This window comes from Lycorma delicatula, chromosome 2, assembly GCF_047948215.1.
Source record: "Lycorma delicatula isolate Av1 chromosome 2, ASM4794821v1, whole genome shotgun sequence".
In the NCBI taxonomy this organism is placed as follows: Eukaryota; Metazoa; Arthropoda; class Insecta; order Hemiptera; family Fulgoridae; genus Lycorma; species Lycorma delicatula.
The window spans coordinates 94913552-94937636 of NC_134456.1; the positions used below are offsets into that span (position 1 = coordinate 94913552).

Genomic DNA, 24085 nt, shown 5'->3' on the forward strand with positions numbered 1-24085 from the left:
ATAGAACGTTGTTCCTTCGTAACAATTGGTTTGTTTATATTGTAAAATTATTATATGGTTTATATGATAACTTCTGTTACAAGGAGTGCTGTATTGATATTTATTACTTAGTGCATATAGGTGTTCATAAAGACACTCTATATAAGTGATTTATTTTTTTACTTTGTTGATTATGTGACGTGTTTTGTTAAAATGTCTGACGTTGATGATTCAGACGTCTTCGAGGACGACGATCAGTCTGAAGATTGTGAAATTAAAAAGAGTTTACCTGTAAACAAAGAGGGTAGATCCGATTCATCAGCAAGGTAAAAAGATGCTGTTATTCAAAACTATTTTCGATCTGTTTAAAATAAAATTGCTTATAATTTGTAGAACTGGTGATAGTGATGATTAAATCATAAATTAACCTTTAATTTATAATTATAAATATTTGTTGATAGCTGTCAATTCTCTGTTAGTTCTAGTATGGACTTTTGTTTTGTTCTTTGTAATTCACTTTTAAACTATATTAGTTGATGCCAAAAAAAAATTCTACTTAGATTGGGTGTGACAAAGAAATATTGGTTTGGAAATTTAAGTAACTTATGCTGATAAATGTTGAATATGAAAAAGTAAACATCCAGTACTTTTGTAGGTAACAGTTATTACATATTTTAGTTGATAGAAAATTACTATAGCAGTTTATCATTAGATAGTCAGTTCCTGCGATGAACAGAATGATTGTACACTAACAGCGCCGAATATCATCAGCATTTCAATAGGCTTGATATCCTGGTACGTAACAATATATTTGATTCAGCAAAGAAAACAAGAAATACAAAACTACTTCACCTCAGTAACTATTCCTTCTTAGTAGCATCTTAGTAACTCTGTTGAATATTTGTGCCTTATAATGGTTATATTGTTTTCTTCTCAGATTGTCTACAACCGTTTTTTGTTGAGTAACATATGTACATACTTATTATTGTTACAAATTATTAATGATTTAAATAATATTTCATGGGATAATTAATAACATTTTGGGTAATTGTATATAATTAGGGACTTGATTAGGTTATGTTGATAACCCAAATAACAATTCCAAGAACTAAACTTTATAAGATAACAAAATCTGATGCTTGTTTCACTTGCCAACCTTTCCAAATTAACATTAAATACTTTAAAAAACCAAGTTTTTTTGAAGTGTTGATAAGTTTGTAATGACAATTTTTGGCAAAAAAGGAGAAAAATAGGTGGCGTCCAGATAACTGACAAAATGAATTAGGTGGGGTGCTAGCTGGCATCCAGATAACTGATAAAATGAATTAGGTGGTATGCTAGCCAACAAGTACAAAAAATCTGTTAAAATAAGCAATGCCTCTATTCAGTTTGAGAGATGACAAAAATATTTGTATGCATATTTTTACCAGTTTGATGGGAGTTATTAAAGTAATTATAAAATATTTTTGAGTGAGTTGTTTAAATTCATAGATTAACTTATTTAAGGTGGTGATTGTTTCTTTTTTTCTTAAGCACTCAATTTCAAAAGTTGAATTAAGAAAGCCATATTCCATGAATGAAGGAATTTCATTTACTTGGCATCCAGTAATTGTTTAATTTATGTTTAGATATAATTGGCTTTATCATTATTAAATAATGATAAAATATTATGAATTAGTTATAATTTTTTTTACAGTGTGTCTGAGGAGGACATTGCTGATTCATTGGAAATCAAACCACCACAAGCACATGTACATAATTCAAGTTCTCATTGTAGCTGTCAGGATAAACATTCATCCTCATGTCATTTTAATGTAAGTATATTCAAAAATATTTTTTATATTGTGTGTCTGTAATTATTATTTAAATTCTAGAAATTCACATTACTTATTTTACAAGCTTGGACATGTTTTTTTAATAAGAATGATAAATTATGAAGCCATTCTCCATGGCAGAGTGGTAGCATCTCGGCCTTTCATCCGAAGGTCCCAGGTTTGAATTCCAGTCAGGCATGGCATTTTTCATACTATAAATTTCCATCTTCATATTCCCACATACCAGTTTCTTCTGTAATCTTTTGTGTTGAATTAATTCATCTGTAAAAAAAAAGACATATGGAGTCAAAGAATAAATGGAAATACAATGAAGACTACAGAATGTTAAAGCAGTGAAAATTAAAGAGTGAATGAGTGGTTTATTAAACAATGCACTTGAACAATTAAGTAGTATACCAAACTAAAAGATTATTTTACAAAGCTCCTTTTATTTTTACAACATTGTAATAAGTATATAATGCAACAGTTATTACAAGTCAGTGTGGGTCTAAAAGGTCATTGTTATAAGACAGTAACAGATCTCATTAACTATAAAAACAATAGATCATTTCAAACAGCTAATTTTGCATTATATATTAATTATATTAAAACTACATTAATGGATAGAATGTACTATTCATACATGTATCCTTTAGTAATAATTCCTATTTATTCCGGATTAATGCAACAATGATAAAAAAGGAGATGCAAATTTTAATGAAATGTGCTTCAATAAAACTCAGTATAATACTATAAAATACATTTATAAATAATAAATATTGGATTATCCATATAAATTAATACTAAGCTTTTTGTTTGTTCTTTTAAAAATTCAGCAATATCATAAAGGCATCATCTATTAAAAATTAGTTTAGCCTCTTTAACTTTAAAAATTTTGAAGTTGCAGGCACCAGTATTATAAGGACTTTGGTGGTCCTGTTGTATTTAATATATACACTATAATACTTACCTGCTTATTTGACCCTACTTCTGGACTCAGACTACTGTTCTGATCTAAACACATTAAAATTAAGCCTTTTTTTAAAATTAAATTTATATATCATGTTTATGAGATTTAAATTATTTTATTTAACTTTTTTTATTAAATTAATTATTAATAATTTTAGTTGTTATTGTAGCAAGTCATACAGACATGAAATAATCATTAATGAAAAATTTTCTTCACAGGCATATAATCTTGCTGAAGACATTTCAAATAACATAAATCATTCATTTATCCTCTCTGTTGAACTTTTAGTTGAAAGACTGCCACATTTTGTAACTGATCATATAGTTCACTACAACTGGAGATAGAAATGTAATTTATTTTTAAAGGCTTGTCATCGCCAAAATAATTATTAAAATAACCAAACATAACATTTGATGAAAATAATAATGTAAGTCCATATTTTAAATAAAGTTACCCTACAATAACTAAATAATTTTTAGAATTTTTTTTATGAAAATTTTTAGAGCTTTTCTTAAATAGTAAACAAGGTCTTACTGATTAAACAAGTCTATAATATAAAACAAAAGTAGGCTTTAGTTTGGTTTATACATTTAAAAAAATGGCTCAATCAACATCTACAGTAACCTGTGAAAGATTGATATTAAGAACTAACATACCTGTACTAATCTTCAGAATAAATTTTTGAAAATTGTTTCCATCAACAGCTAAACTCTGTGCATGGTTTAACAAATGCAGATATACCTGCATCAATTTCACCAGGGTAATACTGCTAAGCTAATGCACGTCTAGATATTCTTCAGTTCATTAATTGTATATGATGCACTCGTCCTTTCAACATTCCCCATAAACAAAAGTCACAGGTAGCTAGGTCTGGTGACCATGGCAGCCATAAACCTTTATTCATTGTTCGCTCAGCAGTGAACAGTTCATGAACATGAGCAAATGACCTCTCAGAGGTATGACAGGTCGCCCCAACCTGCTGAAAAAAGCAGTACTCACGTTCTTCTTCAGTCAGCTGTTAAGCAAAGTCATCCAAAATAGTCAGGTTGACATCTGTGTTGACTGGTGTCGAAAAATATTGGACCAATAAGATTGGACACATCTTCTGGTCATTTAGGAGTGCCTTGTGTATTAGGTGTGAATTTTCTGATGCCCAATACTTGCTGTTCTTGACATTTACTTATTTTGATAAATGAAACCGTGCCTTGTCTGACATAAACATAAACAGGTCCAATAGACCGTCTGCAACCATATTCACCAACCTGTGACAAAAACACATGTATCTCCTTGTCTGATTCCTTCAATTGTTGTTCAACTGTGATATGGTACAATTTCAACTTCAGATTCTTCAGGAACATCTGCCCCAACCTGTTGCAATAGTTTTCTGGTAGATTTGCAAAGACAATGAAGCATCTCTTTCTTTACCAATTGTTGAATGCTGCGATTAGCTGGAACAGGACGATTACGGAATGCTTTAAGAAATAATTCTTGTGTTTCCTTCGAAGAACTGATTCTTATGTACAACTCTACAATATTCACTTGCTCTGGCATCACTAATGCATGCACAACCCAGAACACCAGTTCTCGGCAGACAACTGATGGTCAAAGTATGGTATAGAGGGGATGGGAACAATCATATGAGTCGCAGAAGGGAGTTCTTATGGAGGAATATACATTCCCTTCCTTTGTTCCAATTTTTCATACCAGTGTCCTGTATGTGAACTTATAATGTTAATGTTATATTCAGTATTCTATATTCTGACAGGGATACTTTTTCCTGTCCCATCCAGAATTATTGGCTTCTACTTTTTTAATTTTATTTACAAAGTTATAACAATTCAAACATCAGTAAATTTAGCTGTTTTTGTTACCTTATTAGCTTTTGGATGTTTATCAATATCAGGCAAATAATGTACTTGAAGGTATTTTGACACATTACATTAATTCATTCACTGAGTGGCATTATCACTTCATCATCTAAAACTTTTCTGTATAGTAAGATTGGTATGTTAAAATAAGTATTTTATTACAACTGTAAACAGGTCTCAAGTGTTTTGAAAAATGCAGATGACATGGTACAGATTAAATGCTATTTCATAATTTTCTTTCTTCAATGAGACAAAGTAGTATTCTCTAATCACTCTTTTAAGTCATTTGATAACACTTTGGTCCATCTGTTTCAATATACTTTTAGTATTAGCAGGTAAAAGTAATTTTATTTTAAAAATAATTTTAAGTTTGTGTGTCTGGATTTACTGCTTTTTATCTCCAATGAAAGAATTTTTTTCTTTTTTAACTTACAATTTTATTCTCATATTCTTTTTGGTAAGTCATGTTTTTATAATATAACATTAATGATGTTTTTTCCTTATAATTCTTACATATTTTAGGCCACTTGTTTTCAAGCTACGTACTAGTAACATTAATATTCTCCTATACTCCTTTTGCTTCACCATTAATTTTGCCAGTGTGAGGTGGTGACATTCAGATTTGTATTGCTAGCTGCAGGATTAAACTTTGGTTTCCAAAATTGTTTAACTAGAAGGTGAATTTTGCTACTAAAATCACTGTAAACTCCTTCAACCAAGTGACTTAACCAGCATTCAATTTTTTTTACAATTATTGTTTTCCTCATTGTACGCCATCAGTAATTTTTCATGTAGCTGCTTTAGAGGAAGCTAACTGAGATTATGGCAAACATCAACTTGCTTCCTTCCCCTTTTTATGTCCAAATAATCTTAATTTTTTTTGTTCAGTATAAAAAATCTTATGTTTACTAGCCATAGTCTCAAAAAAGAAAAATGAACTTTTACACAATTGAAGAATGTAACATATAAATACTGTAAGTACTGAAGGTGGCTGGCCTCCGAGGCACGAGTGGTAGCATCTTGATCTTTCATCCGGAGGTCCCGGGTTTGAATCCTGATTAGGCATGGCATTTTCACAGTCTATAAATCATTCATCTCATCCTCTGAATCAATACCTAGTGGTAGTCCCATACAATGCACAAAAATGCAGTAATTGCTGTGTCCGAATCATTGGTTTAATAACAGTAACCTCAGCAGTGAAAATCAGACTTCACTCTGGAACTACCCACTGCTGTATGTTAAAAATAAATTCACTGGTGCAGTATTTTTTGTGATAAGACTACCTATAAATTTGTTGCTATGAAGTTATAGAATTCTACGAATTGTTTAGTATGAACTGCAATACAATAAGATATGCATTATTATGAGTTAGGTTACACTGCCTGATTTAATTTAGTATTCCAGTATTTGTAGCTTATAAAAGGGAAGAACTTTTATAAGTTCTTGAAATAAGCTGTGGAAGTATCTGCCCATCCTTGTTATGTAGCAGGAAAAGAAAGTTATTTAAGAAATTTGTGGAAAGGAGTAAACCAGCAGAATCTAGAGTAACGTATTTCTATTTGAAGAGTTGTAATACTTTGGTTACTAATTTCAAGAAGTAAATTTTTTATATCCTCTTTCTTCTTCTTAATGTAATTTTGTTTAAATTCTTACCCTTCTTGCCCTACAATTTTCCTTGATAATGTATAATTTTATCATTACCACTCTTGCAAATCTGGAAACGGCAGAGCAATATTCATTACCATACAGCATAATCCCCATTAGTTCCTCTGGTTCAAACATTAACCTAAACAAACATAAACCTCTTCCAATGGCATCCATCATCTCCTCTCTTTCTGTGTTAAAACGAGGACACCAAAAGAACACAGGGGAACACCAACTCCTCAACCTCACAGTTGAGGCATCCATCTGAGCCATCAACCAAAAATGAAATAGATATTCTCTAAATCCCCCATGGCCTGCCAGCAACTGAGTTAAATTAAAATCAAGCGAGCCATGGGTTCTTCTGGACCATCTTCCAACAAACTTTATTGCTCTGTAGATCCACCTGTTCTTCTCACATTTTCTTCTCACATCTTTCTTTCAACTCCTCCATGATCGCTGAACTCCCCTCCCACTCGCTTCTCTCTTCACAGTCGGATTCAAGACACTAAGTTCTCGTACCTTCTCCTGTGTGTGATCGTTAAATCCACGGGAAGCATCCTCACCAAGACCTTTGCAGCCTCCAGAGAAACTATTCTGTAGGGTCTTGCAATCTAGAGGCAGCACCTCCTATGTAAGGCCCCAATCTTCCCTCTGTACTTTCTGTACTGCACCACGTCTGCCAGATTTCTGCACCATATAGCAGTGAGCTGTATACAACTCTTGCACGTAACCTCTTCTGCAGTTGCCCCAGATCCCCACAGTGGTAGCATTCCTGCTATATGCAGCAGCAGCAGCAGTCTTAATATGCTGCCTTTTCAGCAGCTTTAATGGCATGCCTTCCAAATCTTAGCCTTGAGTCAATCCATATGCCTAGATATTTTATTGAATTCTTTGACTCTATTCTTCTCTCATCCACCTCGACTGACAATGTAGGTATACGCTTGGCAGAGAATATAACCACAAATTTGGATTTCTCTGGCACCAAGCTGAGTCCCACCTCATCTATTCAAGCTCCAGCAGCAATGTAGGAGTTCCTGATTTTGCTGGCGGCCTCCCTCCAGGTATCTGCCTCTATGACAAGTGCTACGTCATCCGCAAATCCAATTATTGTTACTTCAGGGAGCAGTGGTACACTAAAAACCCTATCATATGTAATATTCCAGAGGGTTGGTCTGAAGACCAATCCCTGAGGAACACCCTTGTCAACTGTTCGCTCAATCACACCGCTGTCCACCTCGCATATGAATCTTCTTTCTATAATAACAATAATAAAGCCTTACAGAAGTATTATGAATACAGCTATATATCACAAGATCAGATTTTGTTTTCATCAAAAAAAACATTGTGTATATTGATACACAGTAGTAATAATGGATACATTTTTCAGCCTTTATGGGAAAATCTTTTTTCTTTTGATTAATAGAGTCTAAATATATCGATTGGTATAGAAATTGTGAAGGAACTAGCCAGCTCTTTCGATACAGAGAAATTCTTATTTTGAAAAGCTTTGATATAAAAAGAGTTTACTATATGTAATAATTATATTCTTCATTTCTTAATGTAAATATTACTTCAGTATTAAAAATAGTGTATTCTCTGACCAGTCTGAATAATGCTAGCAAGCTTTGATGAAAGAGTAGAGGTCTGTTTAGCTGTTTTTACTTTAAAAAAAAAATAAAACTTATTCTTGTCATATGTAGTTGTATTCATGATACTTTTGTAAAGCTTTATTGTGAAGAATGTGTAATAAGTTTAGTTTTAATATAACCAGTCCAGAATTTCTTGAAATATATTGAGTTACAAAGAAGAATATAAAAAAATTTCTTCTTTTTAGCATCATCCTAAAGGGTGGCTAAAAAGCTACAGAAAAGTTGTTCCCAGATCCATGGCCACTGCTGTGGCCCTTTATATTGTTTCACATGAGCAAGTAATGTGCAAGGATTCCAACAGTTGATAGATACTTAAATTGCAATGAAGGTGTGCATCTATCTATTCATTGTTGTTATAAGGAACAGAATGTTTCTACATTGTAATTACCTTGACCTTTTGTAATTACTAACCTTTGTTCTGATGTTGATTTCATTGTTGAGCTGTTGCATATGCAATCCTTAACTTATGTTGAACATTTACATTCTTTTCTATACTAATGGTCAGAGTGCTGTTTGAAATTGTTCCAAAAAATATTATGTTAGCATTTGAAACAAAATAATAGATTTTACAAATAAATTTAAGTTGGGTAACTATCAACTTTTCTTCATTAAATTTCCCTTTTCAGTGTCACTAGTATATTGTAGTGATAAGAGTTTAAGAGTTAATGAAGCGAAACAAATATAAGCCATTGCATTTTCCAGCTTATTTTCATTAAATTTAACTTGGGATTGTTAGTACTGACATATGTTCTGGGTTATGATAAATGTTTGGAACGTAAACAATTAAAAAGCTTTCTTATTGACATGATTAATATTTGTTTTTTTAGGTTTCCTCAAGTCATCGAAAAGACCTCCATCATTCCCAATCGCATAGAGATGAAAGAAGAAGAAGCAGATATTTCATTAAATATTTTAACACGTTAGTTCTTTTGGTTTAAAATTCTCTTGTATGGTTTATAATTTGCAATAGTATATTAGAAGTAAGAGTTGGAAAGAGATTGGTATGATCCAGGTTCTTTATGAAACTTGTCTCTTTAAAGAAATGTTTAGCATGAGAAGGTTTTTACTTATAATGTTTGTTGTTCTGCTAATATTATTTTTTCTAATTATTATTTTGAGTATTTAAATACTTTAGCATTTTATTTTTTATTTATTTAAAATAGGTTTTTGTGCTTTCTGTATAATTGCATGTTTACTAAATCTTTATTTTGGGAATTTATTATAAGGTAATTTTCTCGTGTTTTGACATGATGATGGTCAACTAAAACTTGGTAAATTATAACTACCAGGACTTAGTGTCCGTATTTTAATCAATCAAGTTATATGATATATACAATTTTTATCTTTATAAGATTTAATATCTTTTTATCTTTATAAGATTTTTTATTGATTTTAATGCAGCTGAAATTCATTGACGAATAAGTAATGTGTACGGTGAAACTTCAATGAGTGACAGCAAAGTGCGACAATGGTGCAGGAACTTTAAAGCAGGACGTGCAGATGTTCATGATGCAGGCGGTCAGGGAAGGAAGCGAGTGTCAACCGTTGAGTGAGTGGATGAGGCAATTCGAAAAAATCAACAGTTCACAATTTCTGTATTGAGTGATTCATTCCTGAAATTTCAAGGTCAGCTCTCTACACCATTGTGAGTGAGAGGCTTCAGTACCGCAAACTGTGTGCGAGATTGGTTCCCAAGATGCTGTCCGACCATCACAAAACAATGAGAATGGATGTCTCCCTAACATTTCTCCAGCGCTACCACAATGAAGGAGAAAATTTTTTGAACAAAATTGTCACAGGGGACGAGACACAGGTCCACTTCGAAACTGAAGAAACAAAAGAACAATCCAAACAGTGGATGCATTCTCATTCTCCCAGTAAACCAGAGAAGTTAAACCAAACCTTCTCCAACAGAAAATGTATGGCTACTGTGTTCTGGGACCGGAATGGAGTTCTCTTGGTTGAATTCATGGAACGTGGCACGACCATCACTGCAGCCTCATACTGTGTGACTCTTCAACGTCTACGAAGGGCAATTCAGAATAAGCAGAGAGGAATGTTGTCATCAGGCATTGTCTTTCTCCATAACAATGCTCGGCCGCACACTGCAGCTGTAACAAAGAAGCTCCTGTAATGTTTTCGTTAGGAAGTGTTTGATCATCCACCATACAGCCCAGACTTGGCTCCATCCGATTTTCACCTCTTTGCTCACATGAAATGCTGGCTAGGAGGACAACATTTTGGCACAGACATTGAGCTGCAGACAAGCGTAGAAACATGGCTGAAAACACAGGCGGCTCCATTCTATGACAAGGGTATTGGAAAGTTGTACCACGCTACGACAAATGTCTAAATCGGAGTGGCGACTGTGTAGAGAAATAGCGTAACTATGTATGTATTTCTTACAAATAAAACATTTTTTATTTTCACTGTGGTTTTAATTTCGTGACCAATCGGACCTTGAAAAAAATAACCCACATATTATCATGTTGAAGAAGAATTAGATTTGGAGTATGAAATTCACATTTTAGCTGCCCTTCAACTAAATATAAACATTAGACTAAAGTTCCTAAATGCTTTAGGCTATTGGGATTAAAAAACGTAAGAGATTAAACTGATCTTTGTTTATTCTTGGTCAATAGGTCTGTAGCAGGTGTTATATTTGTGAGGAAACATACTTAAAATATCACTTGTTTGGATGTTAATCTTCAGAATGCCTGAAAGTTTTTATTTGGCACAAATAATTATTTGCCAAATAACCTGGCTTAATAATTTTTTTCAAAATATTAAAAGCATATAGATTTATGTATGCTGTTATACTGTATATAGTTATACTGTTGTTAAATTGTACTGGAAATGTTTATTCTTAACAGTAGCTGCACACATAACTGCATACTTGTGTGTCTGTAGGGTAATTTTTGTTGTCAAGCATCTTTAAGATTGATAAATTTTAATTTGCACGCTTGAATAGCTGTGCTTGCATGAGCAAAATTCTTAAGCTTGTTCAGTCAAATTTAGTTTTAAGTGAGCTGACAGTGGTGAAAGTGTAGATTTTTAAAATTATAATTTGCCCCTTCTACAGTGACTGCAAAAAAGGGAGCAGGAACTGAGAATTACTCAAAGACTTCATTCAAATGTACCAAAGTCAGACATGTTTCTAATGTATTAAATCCAAAGAGTATCACAATAAGGTGAACTGGGACATAGCATATAATATATTAATAGAAAAATATAAATAAATTGGACTGAATGTCGACAGAGATGCAGTGATAAAAAAGATAAATGGCTTCAGAACTAATTATATACGAGAAAAGAAAAAATTGGAAAATCTTGTTGCTTTGGCTGTGGTACACACTGGTACTACCACTTTTTTAATATCAGCAAGAACAAGAGACTCCTGGAAGGTCTTTGTCAAACTTAAATGAAAGAGATAAGTTTAATTTGGACCATGTTTTGCATCAATAAATCAAAAACAAATTCATCATTTTTTAGATATGCATAACACAAGCTCCATCTCTGCTCAACATTGGCAGTGCATCTCTAAGCAATCAGTGTGAAATATATCAACCAAAAGTAATTTGCACATAGACAACAGTTTCCATAAAGCCAGCTGAAATTTCTCTGTTTTAGTTGAGTAGAGTTAATGAAAACCATTCTAGTTTTTATACATTGAGATTATGTTTAAGGCTATGTATCGAGTCCGTACTCATTAAGTCTTGCCATTTAATTCTCCATTCTTGTTTTATGTTATCATTTATAGCATATTTTTTTTTGATGAGGGCAGGAATGCCATTTATGCACAATGTGTTGGACTTGCTAACAGGTTCTGCTAGATGTTGTTAAGGAGCATATGTGCCTTACCAACAAAATCTCCACCTCACCAACTCCCCCTTCAGGGCCAGACTCGCAATTAAACATTACTCAGCCCCAAGGGAGTCCCTTTGAGCTCAGGGGATCTAAAGTTCCCTTGCAACATCATCATCGTTGCCCACCTGCACAAGTGCAAACGAATGACGACTCCGCAGGGGACTGTTCAACACGCCTTCGCTCTTTGGCCCCAATCTTTACCTTATCAGAGGGCGTTGCATCGATCAGTCAATCCTCCACATTAATCCTGTTGTCTACCTTCTGCTCCTTCTGCCAGTTGTGATAACTGAGGGCTATCCCACTGTCGTTTATTAAAAGCCTCACCTACCCTCCACGCCTTTGGTCTGCAGAACCTTTGTGGCTAACTCATCTACTGCTTTCCAGTTGTCAATCGTCACTAGCATATGCAGCATTCTCTGGTGTTAGTCGATTGGTGCCTGCCCAAGTTCTGAGTACATTCCACTCCTGACAGAGGAACAATGTATGCTCTGCTGTATCCTGTACAATACAGTACATGCACCTGTAGGAGCTGCATCTGCCCATTCTGTAAAGTAAGATTCAAAGTTACCATGTCTGGTCACAATCTGGGTCATGTGATAATTCATATCACCATGATCCCTGCTAAGCCACGCTTCTAGGTCCTTTAATAATCTCTTAGTCCATTCTGCTTTTCTGCTATTTCTCCACTTATGCCAACTACTTAAAGTGGCCAATCTTGCCTGAGATTTATTCCTCCCATTGTACCTTTCAGCCCTTGTATTTGCAGCTCCACAGGAGGAACTGCTGCCAACATGCATGCTGCTTCATACGAAACTCTCCTGTACGCTGAGATAACTCCCAACAGTGATTTCCTGTGTACCCTCTGGAGTCTCAAGAGGTTTCTCTATGTTCCAATGGTAGCTCTCCAGACTGGCATTGCATACAACAGCATGGATGTGACAGATGACATGACACTGTGCCTAGATGGCTTCGGCACCATGTGCATGGTCATGAGTCTGCTTAATGCTTTCAGCATCCTCTCTGCCTTGGTGCAGCTCTCTAACACATGTTTGTGTACTTACAGACTTAATCACCCCCTGCTATATAATCACCCCCTGCTATATAATAACCCCCTGCTGTATGGGGGTTATAGTAGCCTGCTTACAGGCTATTATAACCCCCAGATACCTGACCAACCATAATTCTTGGTTGTATGGAGTATCTTCCTATCTTTAACAGTATAGGCGCCACCCTCCTCCTGCCCATCAGTGTGATAAATTCACTCTTCCTTGGAGCCAATTCAAGGCTATATGCCCCCATCCATGCCTCTGTCGACACAAGGGCCAAGTTACTCTGGTCCTGCAGTTCCTGTTCTGACTTACCACTGACCAAGACCACGTGGTCTTCAGCATATGCAACTGTTTCAGTTCCCTCTGGCAGGAATAGACCGAGGACCCCATCATATCAATGGTCCAAAGCAGGAGCCCCAATACCGATCCCTGCAGACTCCCCCAAACATCTGAAATCTCAAGCTGCCCCACTGAGAATCTGTCATGACCCATCTGTCATTCAAGTACTTTCTGACCTGCCTCTGCAGGTATTGGCTAATACCTTTCCCATCAAGGGCAGTCATAATGATGGCCCAGAGTAACAATCCAAAAGCATTGCGGACATATAATAATATTAACATTGGCATTCGCCTGGTCCTCCACATCCCCTGTCTAGTCCTAGCAGCCCAGTTCACAACTCTGGAGACGCCTGAGTGGTCAACCATGTCCTCCAGAAACCAAATTGGTTTGCATTAATGCCTATATCTGAGTTCAGCTCTTAATTGATGCGACCTACCAGCATTCTCTCTCCACCTTGCCCATGTTATTAAGAAGGCAGAGTGGAAGGTATTCTGTGACCAATTTCCAGTTTGGTTCTTAGGTAGCAGCACCAAATGAGCCTCTTTCCAGCATCTTGGGAAATGTCTGTTCTCAAGCTTCTGATTGACAACATCTAGCATTTTCCATTGAACTTGTCCGAACAAGTTTGAGAATAGCAGCCGGTGTTCCATCAGGCCCCGAACTTCTCTTGTCTCCTAACCTGTTGATCACCATCTTGTCCAATCTGAACCATCTCCTTTCAAACTCATTAGGCCCTGGAATACTCACCTCAGTTCAAGGAAACAGTCTTGTGGCCTCTCCCCTAACCTGAACCTCCGTAAGGGCCAGCAGGCATCTTCCAAATCTTTTCATAACGATTTGGTACGCCTGCCCACAAGGATTGTTACCTAAATCAGCACAGATCTTCCTCCATTTCTGTCACCTGAACCTTTTTATCTCGTACTTGAGAGCCGTCTGGCAGACTATATATAGTGCTATATAGCAATCTCATATCTTTCATTGCTATTCCTTCGAAGCCTCTGTTTAAATCTCCTAGCCCTCTGTAGGTTTTGACAAAACTACATCACTTCTAGTCTCCACCAGTATGTTGGTTTATAGTTCCATTGTGTTGTGGGAAGTGAGGTTATCTCCTGCACTATCACATTTTCCAAGGTTTCTGGTGATAAGTGACTCCCGCTTTTTATCCTTCTTGTGACATTAATAACTATGTCCACCTGCCAATGCGTTAGTCTTCACATTAGCCCATATTCCCTCAGTCCCAACTATGTGTCCTGGATCTTCAGGAGTGTTGCAAGGTAGTCACTGGCGATTTCCTCCCTCAACACCCTCCATGCGCACTGGTTATGATCTCACCATCCTGGATGGTGAGATCAAGAACCAACATTTGACCTCTAGCCTCATAGGTTGGTATTCTGTCATTCATACAAAACAGACGTATTGCCTGCATCAAATCAGTCAGGACTTAACCCCTGCAGTTCATGTACCTGCCAGCTCATGATTTAAGGTTGACCTGCACATCTACTGCCTCGTTATGTAGCACTGTGAAGTCAGTTGTTCAGCATTCTATGCACCTTTAACCTATATATGAAGTTCCTCCTCAGTCAGAGGACCTCACCAGCCTCCTCACGAGACACTATGGTCTTTGTAACTCGGAGCAATTTGGCATAGGAACTGCTCGCTGCATTCATCACTACCATCCTACTTTTGCTGATAGAGGGGTTGACCTCTTCACTTGTCTGCCCTGATTGATGCTTTTGCATCGCTTAGTGTGGTTGTGATATGCTCACCTTGACCGGTTTATCTTGCCTTCTTCATAGGTTTATCAGCATATTTCTAATGGAGGCACCTGCATCTCCTCCAGGCAAGACAAAAACTGGCACCCTGGAGCTGTCTTGCACTCTCCTCACTACCTGTAGGATTACCGCTAAAGAGCTCTGTTTGCCTTCTGCCGAGTTATAATTAACTCGGTAGCAACATTTTTGGGAATCCACCAGGTCTGACCCCATGATTATGAATAAATCCTGCTCTATATCTCTCAGTTTTATAACTGATTCATGAACCAAGTCAGTCCCCACTCCCTGTGAACGGGCTAGGTCTTGGAAACTACATCTCTATCCCATACCAGAGGACAAGTCCTTGATCTGCTTGATCAGCTGCTCATCAAAAATTTCCTCCTGAAGGGTATTATTGATATTGACCTCCTTGGGGGCCTCATTTTGAGTGTCTACATTATAACCAATAGTGATTGCGACACCTCTGGCAAGGACTTAAGGCCCTTGAAAATCTTGGCCAGCTCCTTCTCATGTGTGGATATATACTTTGATAACCCTGAGCCCAAGTTTTGTTTTAGAGTCAGCATCACCATCCCTAGTTGGTTTGTTAAGTCACTCAGACTCCCAGGAGTGGGTTCCTCCTCCTTTGAGGACACTGGTCTGAAATATTTCTTTCTCTTGTCTGACTTCTTGGGCTGCATGCCTGAAGTTCCTGAAACACTTTGTTCAGCTGGCTCTGCCAGTGACTTTTGCTTTTGCATTGTTTATTACCAAACTGAGGGCCCAATTCCAAGTTCAACGACACCTCCACTTGATATATTTCGGTGGGAGTCTGGAGGTATTAAAGACAGAAGATCCTCCCATCTCGCCCAGATACCAAATAGACAGATATTCGCCCAACAGTTCCAGAGATATAAAAAAACTATAGCTCCCTATAGTCTCACTGTCTAGGACTTAGAAAATTTCCAGCTAACAATGACAAGAAATATTATAATTCTTCCACCAAAAAACACTAATAAAACTGTAAAAAAACTCTAATTCAGGGGTATTCTAATTCTTATAAAACAATGATGTCGGTGTCTTGTTCAAACTCATAGAAAGACTTTGAAAAAATTTAGACAGAAATATAAGTTAAGATACATCCAACCAACAATTAACTAAATGGCAAAAACATAAAAGCTTGAAAAAATAATTTAGATCTGGAACCATAACTCACCAAATTTCACCGAAACTTCCAGTACTCACCAACTGACAAAAATCCAAAACCACAAACCGAATAAAAACAAAAAAAAATCAAACCAAAGCTATTAAACCGCAGAGCGAATAAACACATGTCTTTACCATGTGGAATATACAATTTGACCTATTTTTAATGTCTTAAAATGGCCTAGTGACACTTTAAATGATTTATACAGAAAATGGTAATTTACAATTGCTTATGTATTATAAAATTTGTAGTTGACAGGAGTGAGGGTGTTTTTAGACCAAAATATGACCTATGACCTAATAAATAAACAAAATTTATTTTTGTTATAGTCTTTAAATTATTTTTAGGTTATCTCACATCACTTTTTACTTAATGTGCAAAGTATACTTAACCATCTTTCACTTTTATGTAATTAATCTATAAATTATGAAAATCAAAGAAAAGATTTGTGTTAGATTCCAGCACCTCAGATTTTAAAAAACAACCGCTGAATACATCTATTTTGGAACTGTTGAAACAAATTAATATGATATGTATGTAGGAAATAATTATACATATCAGCCAGTCTCAGTTTTTGTTATGTATACTTTGACTATCAATTAATAAGTTACTGAAAGCTAGATGTGTCAACAAAAAATTCATATTTCATTCATTGTTAGCATAGGTTTCAACTTGTTTTTGTGCGATTGGTGTAAGATGTTATATAGCAGTGTAATTGTTGTCCAAAGTTAAAAGCTTTTGTTGATAAAATTATTATTACTTCATTTTTCTTTTCAATTCTAGAGACAGAGCTACTGTTAAAGAGGAGTTATCAAGACGATCAAAAGAGAAAAGAAGTCATTGTTCAAAAACTTTTTACGATAGCCATAATACGCATAAGATTTCATATGGATCACGAAAAGAAGAAAGATTCAGAGAAAAAAAGCCACTTGAAGAACGATTAAAAAAAGAAAAAGCAAGACAGGAAGAAAAACCAAAAACACTAAAAGCTGAGCTTCAGGAAAAATTAGAGAAACAAAGAACTGGACATAAGAGGCTAGCAAAGGTTTATTTAATTTTCTTAGTTTTAATATATTTTTTTATATAAGATAACCATTTTAATGATGGTTAATACTGTATATCATTTACTTTTTTAATTTTAATAATCAAATTATTGTTTTTTTAATGAAGTGTAATTTCTGACCTTTAGAAATTTCATCTTTCATGGTGAGATTTATTGGGTTATTGTTTCCTATTCTCAGTGCATTCGTTTTCTTAAAATTCAAATTTTCATACCATATTTTATCATATTAAACTGTAATTTTGAAATTGCCTATTAAATTTCTTGAACTACACCTCATAAAAGTCATGATGGTATGCAAAATCATGTACAATTTATTTTCCTTCTTTTATCATTGCTTAATATATATTTTTTGGGTGGGATAGACAACACCCCAACACTACTGGCATAAGTTTGTCTTACTCCTCTTTGTAGATCAAATTACTTATTTTGTGGATCCTTCATTTTTATAACTGTTTTTTATATATTTAATCTTCTACCTTAGCTATATATTCTTTAACTTTTAACAGTTCCATTAGTTTATTCCACTTGACATGGTTGAATGTTTTTTCCATATGTAAATAAGAAAGTAGGTAAGTATTTTCTACACACTTACCCGTCTGTGTACCCTTGCCAATAGTCCTTATTAATTCACTCACATTCCTCTTGTATCTTCCCTTTCTGAATCCATATGTTGTGTGCTTTTGTACCATTTTCAACATTGTTTGCAAAGTATTTTATTCAGAATTCACAGAAAAAACTTTGTAGAATGAAGTTAAACTTATTATCCTGTAATCTTGACACTTCATTTACACCATGCTTTTATGTGGACTGAATTCAGAAATTTTTTTAAGATCCTGTTGTTAGCAGGTCATCTATCCCCATACATTTTCCTTTGGTGTTAATTTTTGTTGCTTGTATAACATCTGATCTTAGAAATGATTTTCCTAATTCGTCCTCTTCCATTTCATCTTGATATATTGTAGCGAGATCATGAGATTATATATACTGTGGGTGATGTTTAAGTATGGAAACAGCTTTATACTGCATAGAGATAATTGGAGGCAGAAAGAAACTGGGTTCTTCAGAGTTAAAAAAAATCTACGGTGGGTTTTGTCCACCATCTTGGATCCACCATATTCAAACAAACTTAATTTTTTTAAATTGGAAGGTGGACATATGACACATGGTTTTGATTTAAAATCTTACATGAAAAACAATGGTGAACCCCATTTTTCTGTTAATGATTTCGTTATCAAGATAAGGATTCAAAATTACAATGATGAAAAAATCACTTTCAACAATAAAGTAAGTAAAACATGCTGCATGAACAATTTTATTACATTTTACATTCATAATGCATACAATAACAAACTTTAAACAGTGTTATAAGTATTGATAATAAACAATTACTAATAATAAACAACAATTTAAACATCTGTAACTACTGACATAATTTTATAAATTAATATATTGGTATATTGGGTTAATATACCAATGATTTGAAATAAACCAATGATGAAATTTTTCTCGTTGTGTTTCAAGTGCTTTTATGGATAAGATATATAGATGATATTTTGGTCATATATAATCCAGTTATAAATAATGAACATTTGATCATTTTGAATAAACTTAATAATTACACCAGTCTGCATTTTGAATTTTTTTCAGATGATTTTTTAAAAACAGTGTTTTACATCTATTTTTAATGCTGATTCCAAAAATACGAGGGTTATTTTTTTTTGAAGGTCCAATCGGTCACGAAATTAAAACCACAGTGAAAATAAAAAAATTTTTATTTGTAACAAGTACTTACATAGTTATGCTATTTCTCTACACAGTCACCACTCTGATTTAGACATTTGTCGTAACATGGTACCAACTTTCCAATACCCTCTTCGTAGAACAGAGCCGTCTGTGTTTTCAGCCATGTTTCTATGCTTGCCTGCAGCTCGATGTCTGTGCCAAAATGTTGTCCTCCTAGCCAGCGTTTCATGTGAGCAAAGAGGTGAAAATCAGATGGAGCCAAGTCTGGGCTGTATGGTGGGTGATCAAACACTTCCCAATGAAAACGCTGCAGGAGCTTTGTTACAGTTGCAGTGTGCGGCCTAGCATTGTCATGGAGAAAGACAATGCCTAATGACGCTTATTCTGAATTGCCCTTCGTAGACGTTGAAGAGTCACGCAGTATGAGGCTACAGTAATGGTAGTGCCACGTTCCATGAATTCCACAAGAGAACTCCATTCCGGTCCAGAACACAGTAGCCATAGACTTTCTGTTGGAGAAGGTTCACTTTAACTTCTTTGGTTTACTGGGAGAATGAGAATGCATCCACTGTTTGGATTGTTCTTTTGTTTCTTCAGTTTTGAAGTGGACCGCATCTCAAAATTGTCACAGGGGACAATTTTGTTCAAAAAATCTTCTCCTTTGGTGTGGTAGCGCTGGAGAAATGTAGGGAGGCGTCCATTCTCATTGTTTTGTGATGGTCGGACAGCATCTTGGGAACCAATCTCGCACACAGTTTGCGGTACTGAAGCCTCTCACTCACAATGGTGTAGAGAGCTGACCTTGAAATTTCAGGAAATGAATCACTCAATACAGAAATTGTGAACTGTTGATTTTTTCGAATTGCCTCATCCACTTGCTCAACGGTTGACACTCGCTTCCTTCCCTGACCGCCTGCATCATGAACATCTGCACGTCCTGCTTTAAAGTTCCTGCACCATTGTCGCACTTTGCTGTCATTCATTGAAGTTTCACCGTACACATTACTTATTCGTCAATGAATTTCAGCTGCATTACACCCCTCAGCCTGAAGAAATCGAATTACCGCACGCACTTCACACTTGGCAGGAGATGCTATTGTAGACATGTTTACGTGCTAGTTGCTTGTTCAGAACTAAATGAAGTGACACAGTGTGATTGAAGGCCATACTAGAGACGCTGCACAACACATAAGCGCAAAGGTTCATTGATTTTTGCGTGGGTTTTTATTTTGCGACCGATTGGACCGTGAAAAAAAAATAACCCTTATAATATTCATTTTTACTTATCACGTCAGGATTTTATTTAACAAGTGAATTATTTTTGTGATCACTTTGATTGATAAAATAATTAGTACATTTAAACATCATTACACATATAGATACTTTTCTTACAAATATTGTTGCTAAACGTTATTGATAAATTTCATGTTATTGAAAATTTTCTTAATGTTTTGAGAACAGTGAAACAAAAAAGTTTCATTAATTTATGAATTTTCTCTTAAGTCACTTCCTTCCTTCTGCTTTTTCTGTACTGACCCTATGTAATGTCCAACAATAGTCTGCCATCATTGGTCTTATTCCATTTTCCTTGGTACTGTTTTTCCACCTCCCTTATATTTTGGTGAAACCGTTTACCTTGCTCTTCACTAAAATGCCTGAGATTTTCGGGAAAATAGTTGATGCGTGAGTGCAGAAAGTGAATTTTAACACTCATTACTACCCATTACTATTTACTACTCATTACTATTGTTGAAGTGTCAACAATTTCCTTATAATTGGGATCTTTTTTATTCCCCAGAAAATTACCAGTAACAGATCTGAAGGAAATTCAGGCGTCTTTTTCTGTTTCACTCATTATATTCTGAAAGTCATTGTCCTACATCAATTTATGGATATGAAGTCCATCAAAAATTCCAGCTTTCTGTCTCTCTGGTGTGATGAAAGGAAATTTCATTAAGGCCCTATCTTGTTGTAGAGCTGTTACAAACTGCTTCTTTAAGCCCAAGTTTATGTTAATGGTAGAAGTAACACTTAGTTGCAGTCTACAAGCGATTCATGCAAATTATTCTTGCTGCCAAACACTTAATTGCTTTCTCTGTGACCAAACTCTCACATTCCAATGTCTTTCCTTTGCCCTACTATCCCACTCGCATAAAAAGCAAGGCATCTTTGTGTATCTATTTTTTGTTGACCTAATAGTCTTATTACTTACTCAAGTCACCATAGATTAACTGATTGTGTTTCTCGTATTGAAAATTTTCTGACAATATCGTCATATTTTGAAATGTTTCCTTCATTGTAACTGAATGGGCCACAGGGACTAATGCATATATATTTCCATTATGAAGTAATTCACCTTTAAGACCTCTTTTTGATAGACAACAAAATGCCTCCATTGAGTAGGACCGCTTTCAATTCAATAGAACAGCATTAACTTGTTTATATCGCTGCAGTAAACTAAGAAACCATTATGTGAGAAAAAAGGAATTAGTTCTTTTTCTGTATGTCTGTATCATGAAAATTGGATGCCTGGTCTAAAAGATTCTTATCTTAGATCGGGACTCTAGTAATTTTGCAGGTATTTTAGGTAAATTCAAATCTTGTATCAGATTGTTAAATTCAGCTTGAGGAAATAATTTTGGTGTAATGCCTTCATCAGGTTTGTATTCATCAGGTTCAGTTTGGGATATTTCACTATCAATATAATCTTCAGCTTTGTCCTCTAAATCAGCTGGAGGAATAGGATAAGGTAGGTCTTCTCCACGTGCAATTGGCCTAATATCTGAAGGAATGTTTGATTACACAATTTGATTTTTATGTTTTGAATTGCAAGCCTTAACATCAACTGGCAAATGTAATAATCCTGAAGGTGGATTCTCCGGTACTTCTGATACATCCAGAGTTTGCTGTGGCTTTTGAGCTGATTTTCAGTACAGTTTGAGCTAGTTGGTCGAGTGTGTACCCTCCACTAGTTTCAAGGTTTTCTGAATTTTATACTGTGGCCACAGATTAGCGTCATTACGATAGACCCATGTTTGTCCCCGGATACAGAGTTATAAGGCGTATTTATACAACATGTACCCACCTCACCATGGTGAAGAGGTAGCAACAACTGCTGGTCGTAAGTCCCTGTAATGAACACCTGTTAGTTCTGCTCGTGCTCTTATCAGAACGAGGGCCGTAATCTGTGGTTGCATTTATGGACAGATCCAGTAGCGGCCAAAAGGTGTAAAAAATGACAGGAGAATATAGAAGGTCTCCTGCTGCCTGTGGCTCACTGTGGGTAGTTGTTGCACTTGTGGGCTTGCCCAGAGTTTGGTAGGAGGAAGACAGCAAGCATTGTCTGGTAGTAAGTGTAGTGAGGCTAGGGTATCTCTGGCCATGTTAGATGAGGATAAGGTTAAGAAGTCCAAGTGGAAGAGGTGGGAGGAGAATTTTCTTTCCACACTCCGAGATGGATGTAGGAACATCCATCCTATTAGTTTGTAGCAACATCTCGTTGGTCGAGGATTTCAAAAAAGCTCAGGGCAGACCTGGTAGTTCTGTCCTGCTTTTGCAGGCAGCGCAGCAGAATATGGACAACTTACTGACTTTCATAGAAGGCTCCTGCAGGGGCAAGGAGTAGATTTCTACCCTAGTTGAGACATGTTAGGGAAGTTCTTTCTGCTTTGGTAGAGGGTTTTGAAAATTTGGCCTCCAATCCCAAGGAGGCAACATGATTCAGGCTCTAGTTCCAGCTCCCGCACAACCAAGGCACTATGCCAAAGTTGTGCAGGGCAAAGCGAGAAGCTAGTCAGCAGTAAGGATTGTGGTTGTTATTTACATGCAGTAGATTGCATTTCAATTCCCTGGACAGTTAGGGATGTTTCATTGAGTGCTCGATGTCTGTGTTGTTAGTAGTGTAAGGTGAGAAGGTGTTGGTGACCCTCGAGGTTGTTTTCTGCTACACCCATTTGCTGGTGAGGGTGATCTGCCAGGCCATGTGGATTGTTATGGTTCTTCATTTTTTGGAGTGGTTTGTCCGCTCTTCAGTGCAGAAGGCTATTGGTTTTTGGGTTTAATGCAATTGCCAAATTGTTTCTTTGCTGCAATTAGGCCATGAATTCTGTGGGTATTTGTTGTGGGCTGTTGACCCTGTTCGCAGGGGCACTTTTACATCAGGTGACCGATCAAGCCAAATTTTTAATAAGCTGGCTTTGGTCTTTGACTGAAGTCTGTCTGTGTAGTAATAGGGGGATCTGGTGGAATGTTTCTTTCTTTCAGCTTCTACCGCTGTTGATAATTCTGTGAGTTTCAATTGACTAGCTTACTTTGCTTCATACTCTGCACTGGTGGTTGAGCGGTTTCAATTTAGAGCAGTACCCTGGGTGGGTAGGGTGCCATTCAGACAGTTGACTGGCTAGAGGTAGACATCAAGCACCAGTTAGAGTAGTTCAACTTTCAATGGGGGACAAAATGACAGTTTATGTTTTAAAACTGGTTAACAAATAGCCAAGTTATAGCAGAAATTAATGTAATTTTATGTTTGTTTTCATGCCTTCCACTTTACGTTTACTTTGATTAATTGTTTTTATTTATTGTTGATTCTAGTATTGTAAATTAGTATGAAATTAAGTAATAATTTTCTCACAATAATAGACCTAACAATTATGACACAAAATTATAATGTCAATGTACCGCCATAGGCTATTTCTTAACTGATTTAAAAAAATAAAATGTCATTTTTTCAAAAATAAAAGGTTTAATACTTTAGAAAATAACATAAATTTTGATAAAAGTAATATTTATGTTGATATAACAGATTGAAAAATAAACATGATTACCATTTTGTAATTTGCAAAGGTATTTAAGTCCTGATTTTTTTGTAATTTTAAAACTTTATTACAAAGAAGCTTACAGATTACCAATGTAATTCATTTAATTGAACTTGAGATATGAATTTTTATATAAAAATAAATGGACAGGGAGAGAAGGAAGGAGAAATTACCATTTTTGCTAGGAATATTTTTTGTTTAGTTTTACAAGTAGAATCAGAAAAAGTATAGCCAGCCAACCATTTTACAAACACTCTGTGTGTGTGTGTATATATATATATATATATATATATATATATATAAAACATTTTATCATTCTGTATTTTAA

General features: G+C 35.4%; 1 protein-coding gene across 1 annotated transcript in view; it reads left to right on the forward strand.

The window, feature by feature from the left end:
• Positions 1–24085, forward strand: part of LOC142319914 (uncharacterized) — a 50362-nt gene continuing 26277 nt past the window's right edge. The window contains exons 1-4 of the mRNA XM_075357588.1: positions 1–305; positions 1676–1793; positions 8752–8843; positions 16921–17182. Of these exons, the coding sequence (XP_075213703.1) occupies positions 193–305; positions 1676–1793; positions 8752–8843; positions 16921–17182 (585 nt within the window). The 5' untranslated portion in view covers positions 1–192. The remainder of the gene's footprint in view (positions 306–1675; positions 1794–8751; positions 8844–16920; positions 17183–24085) is intronic.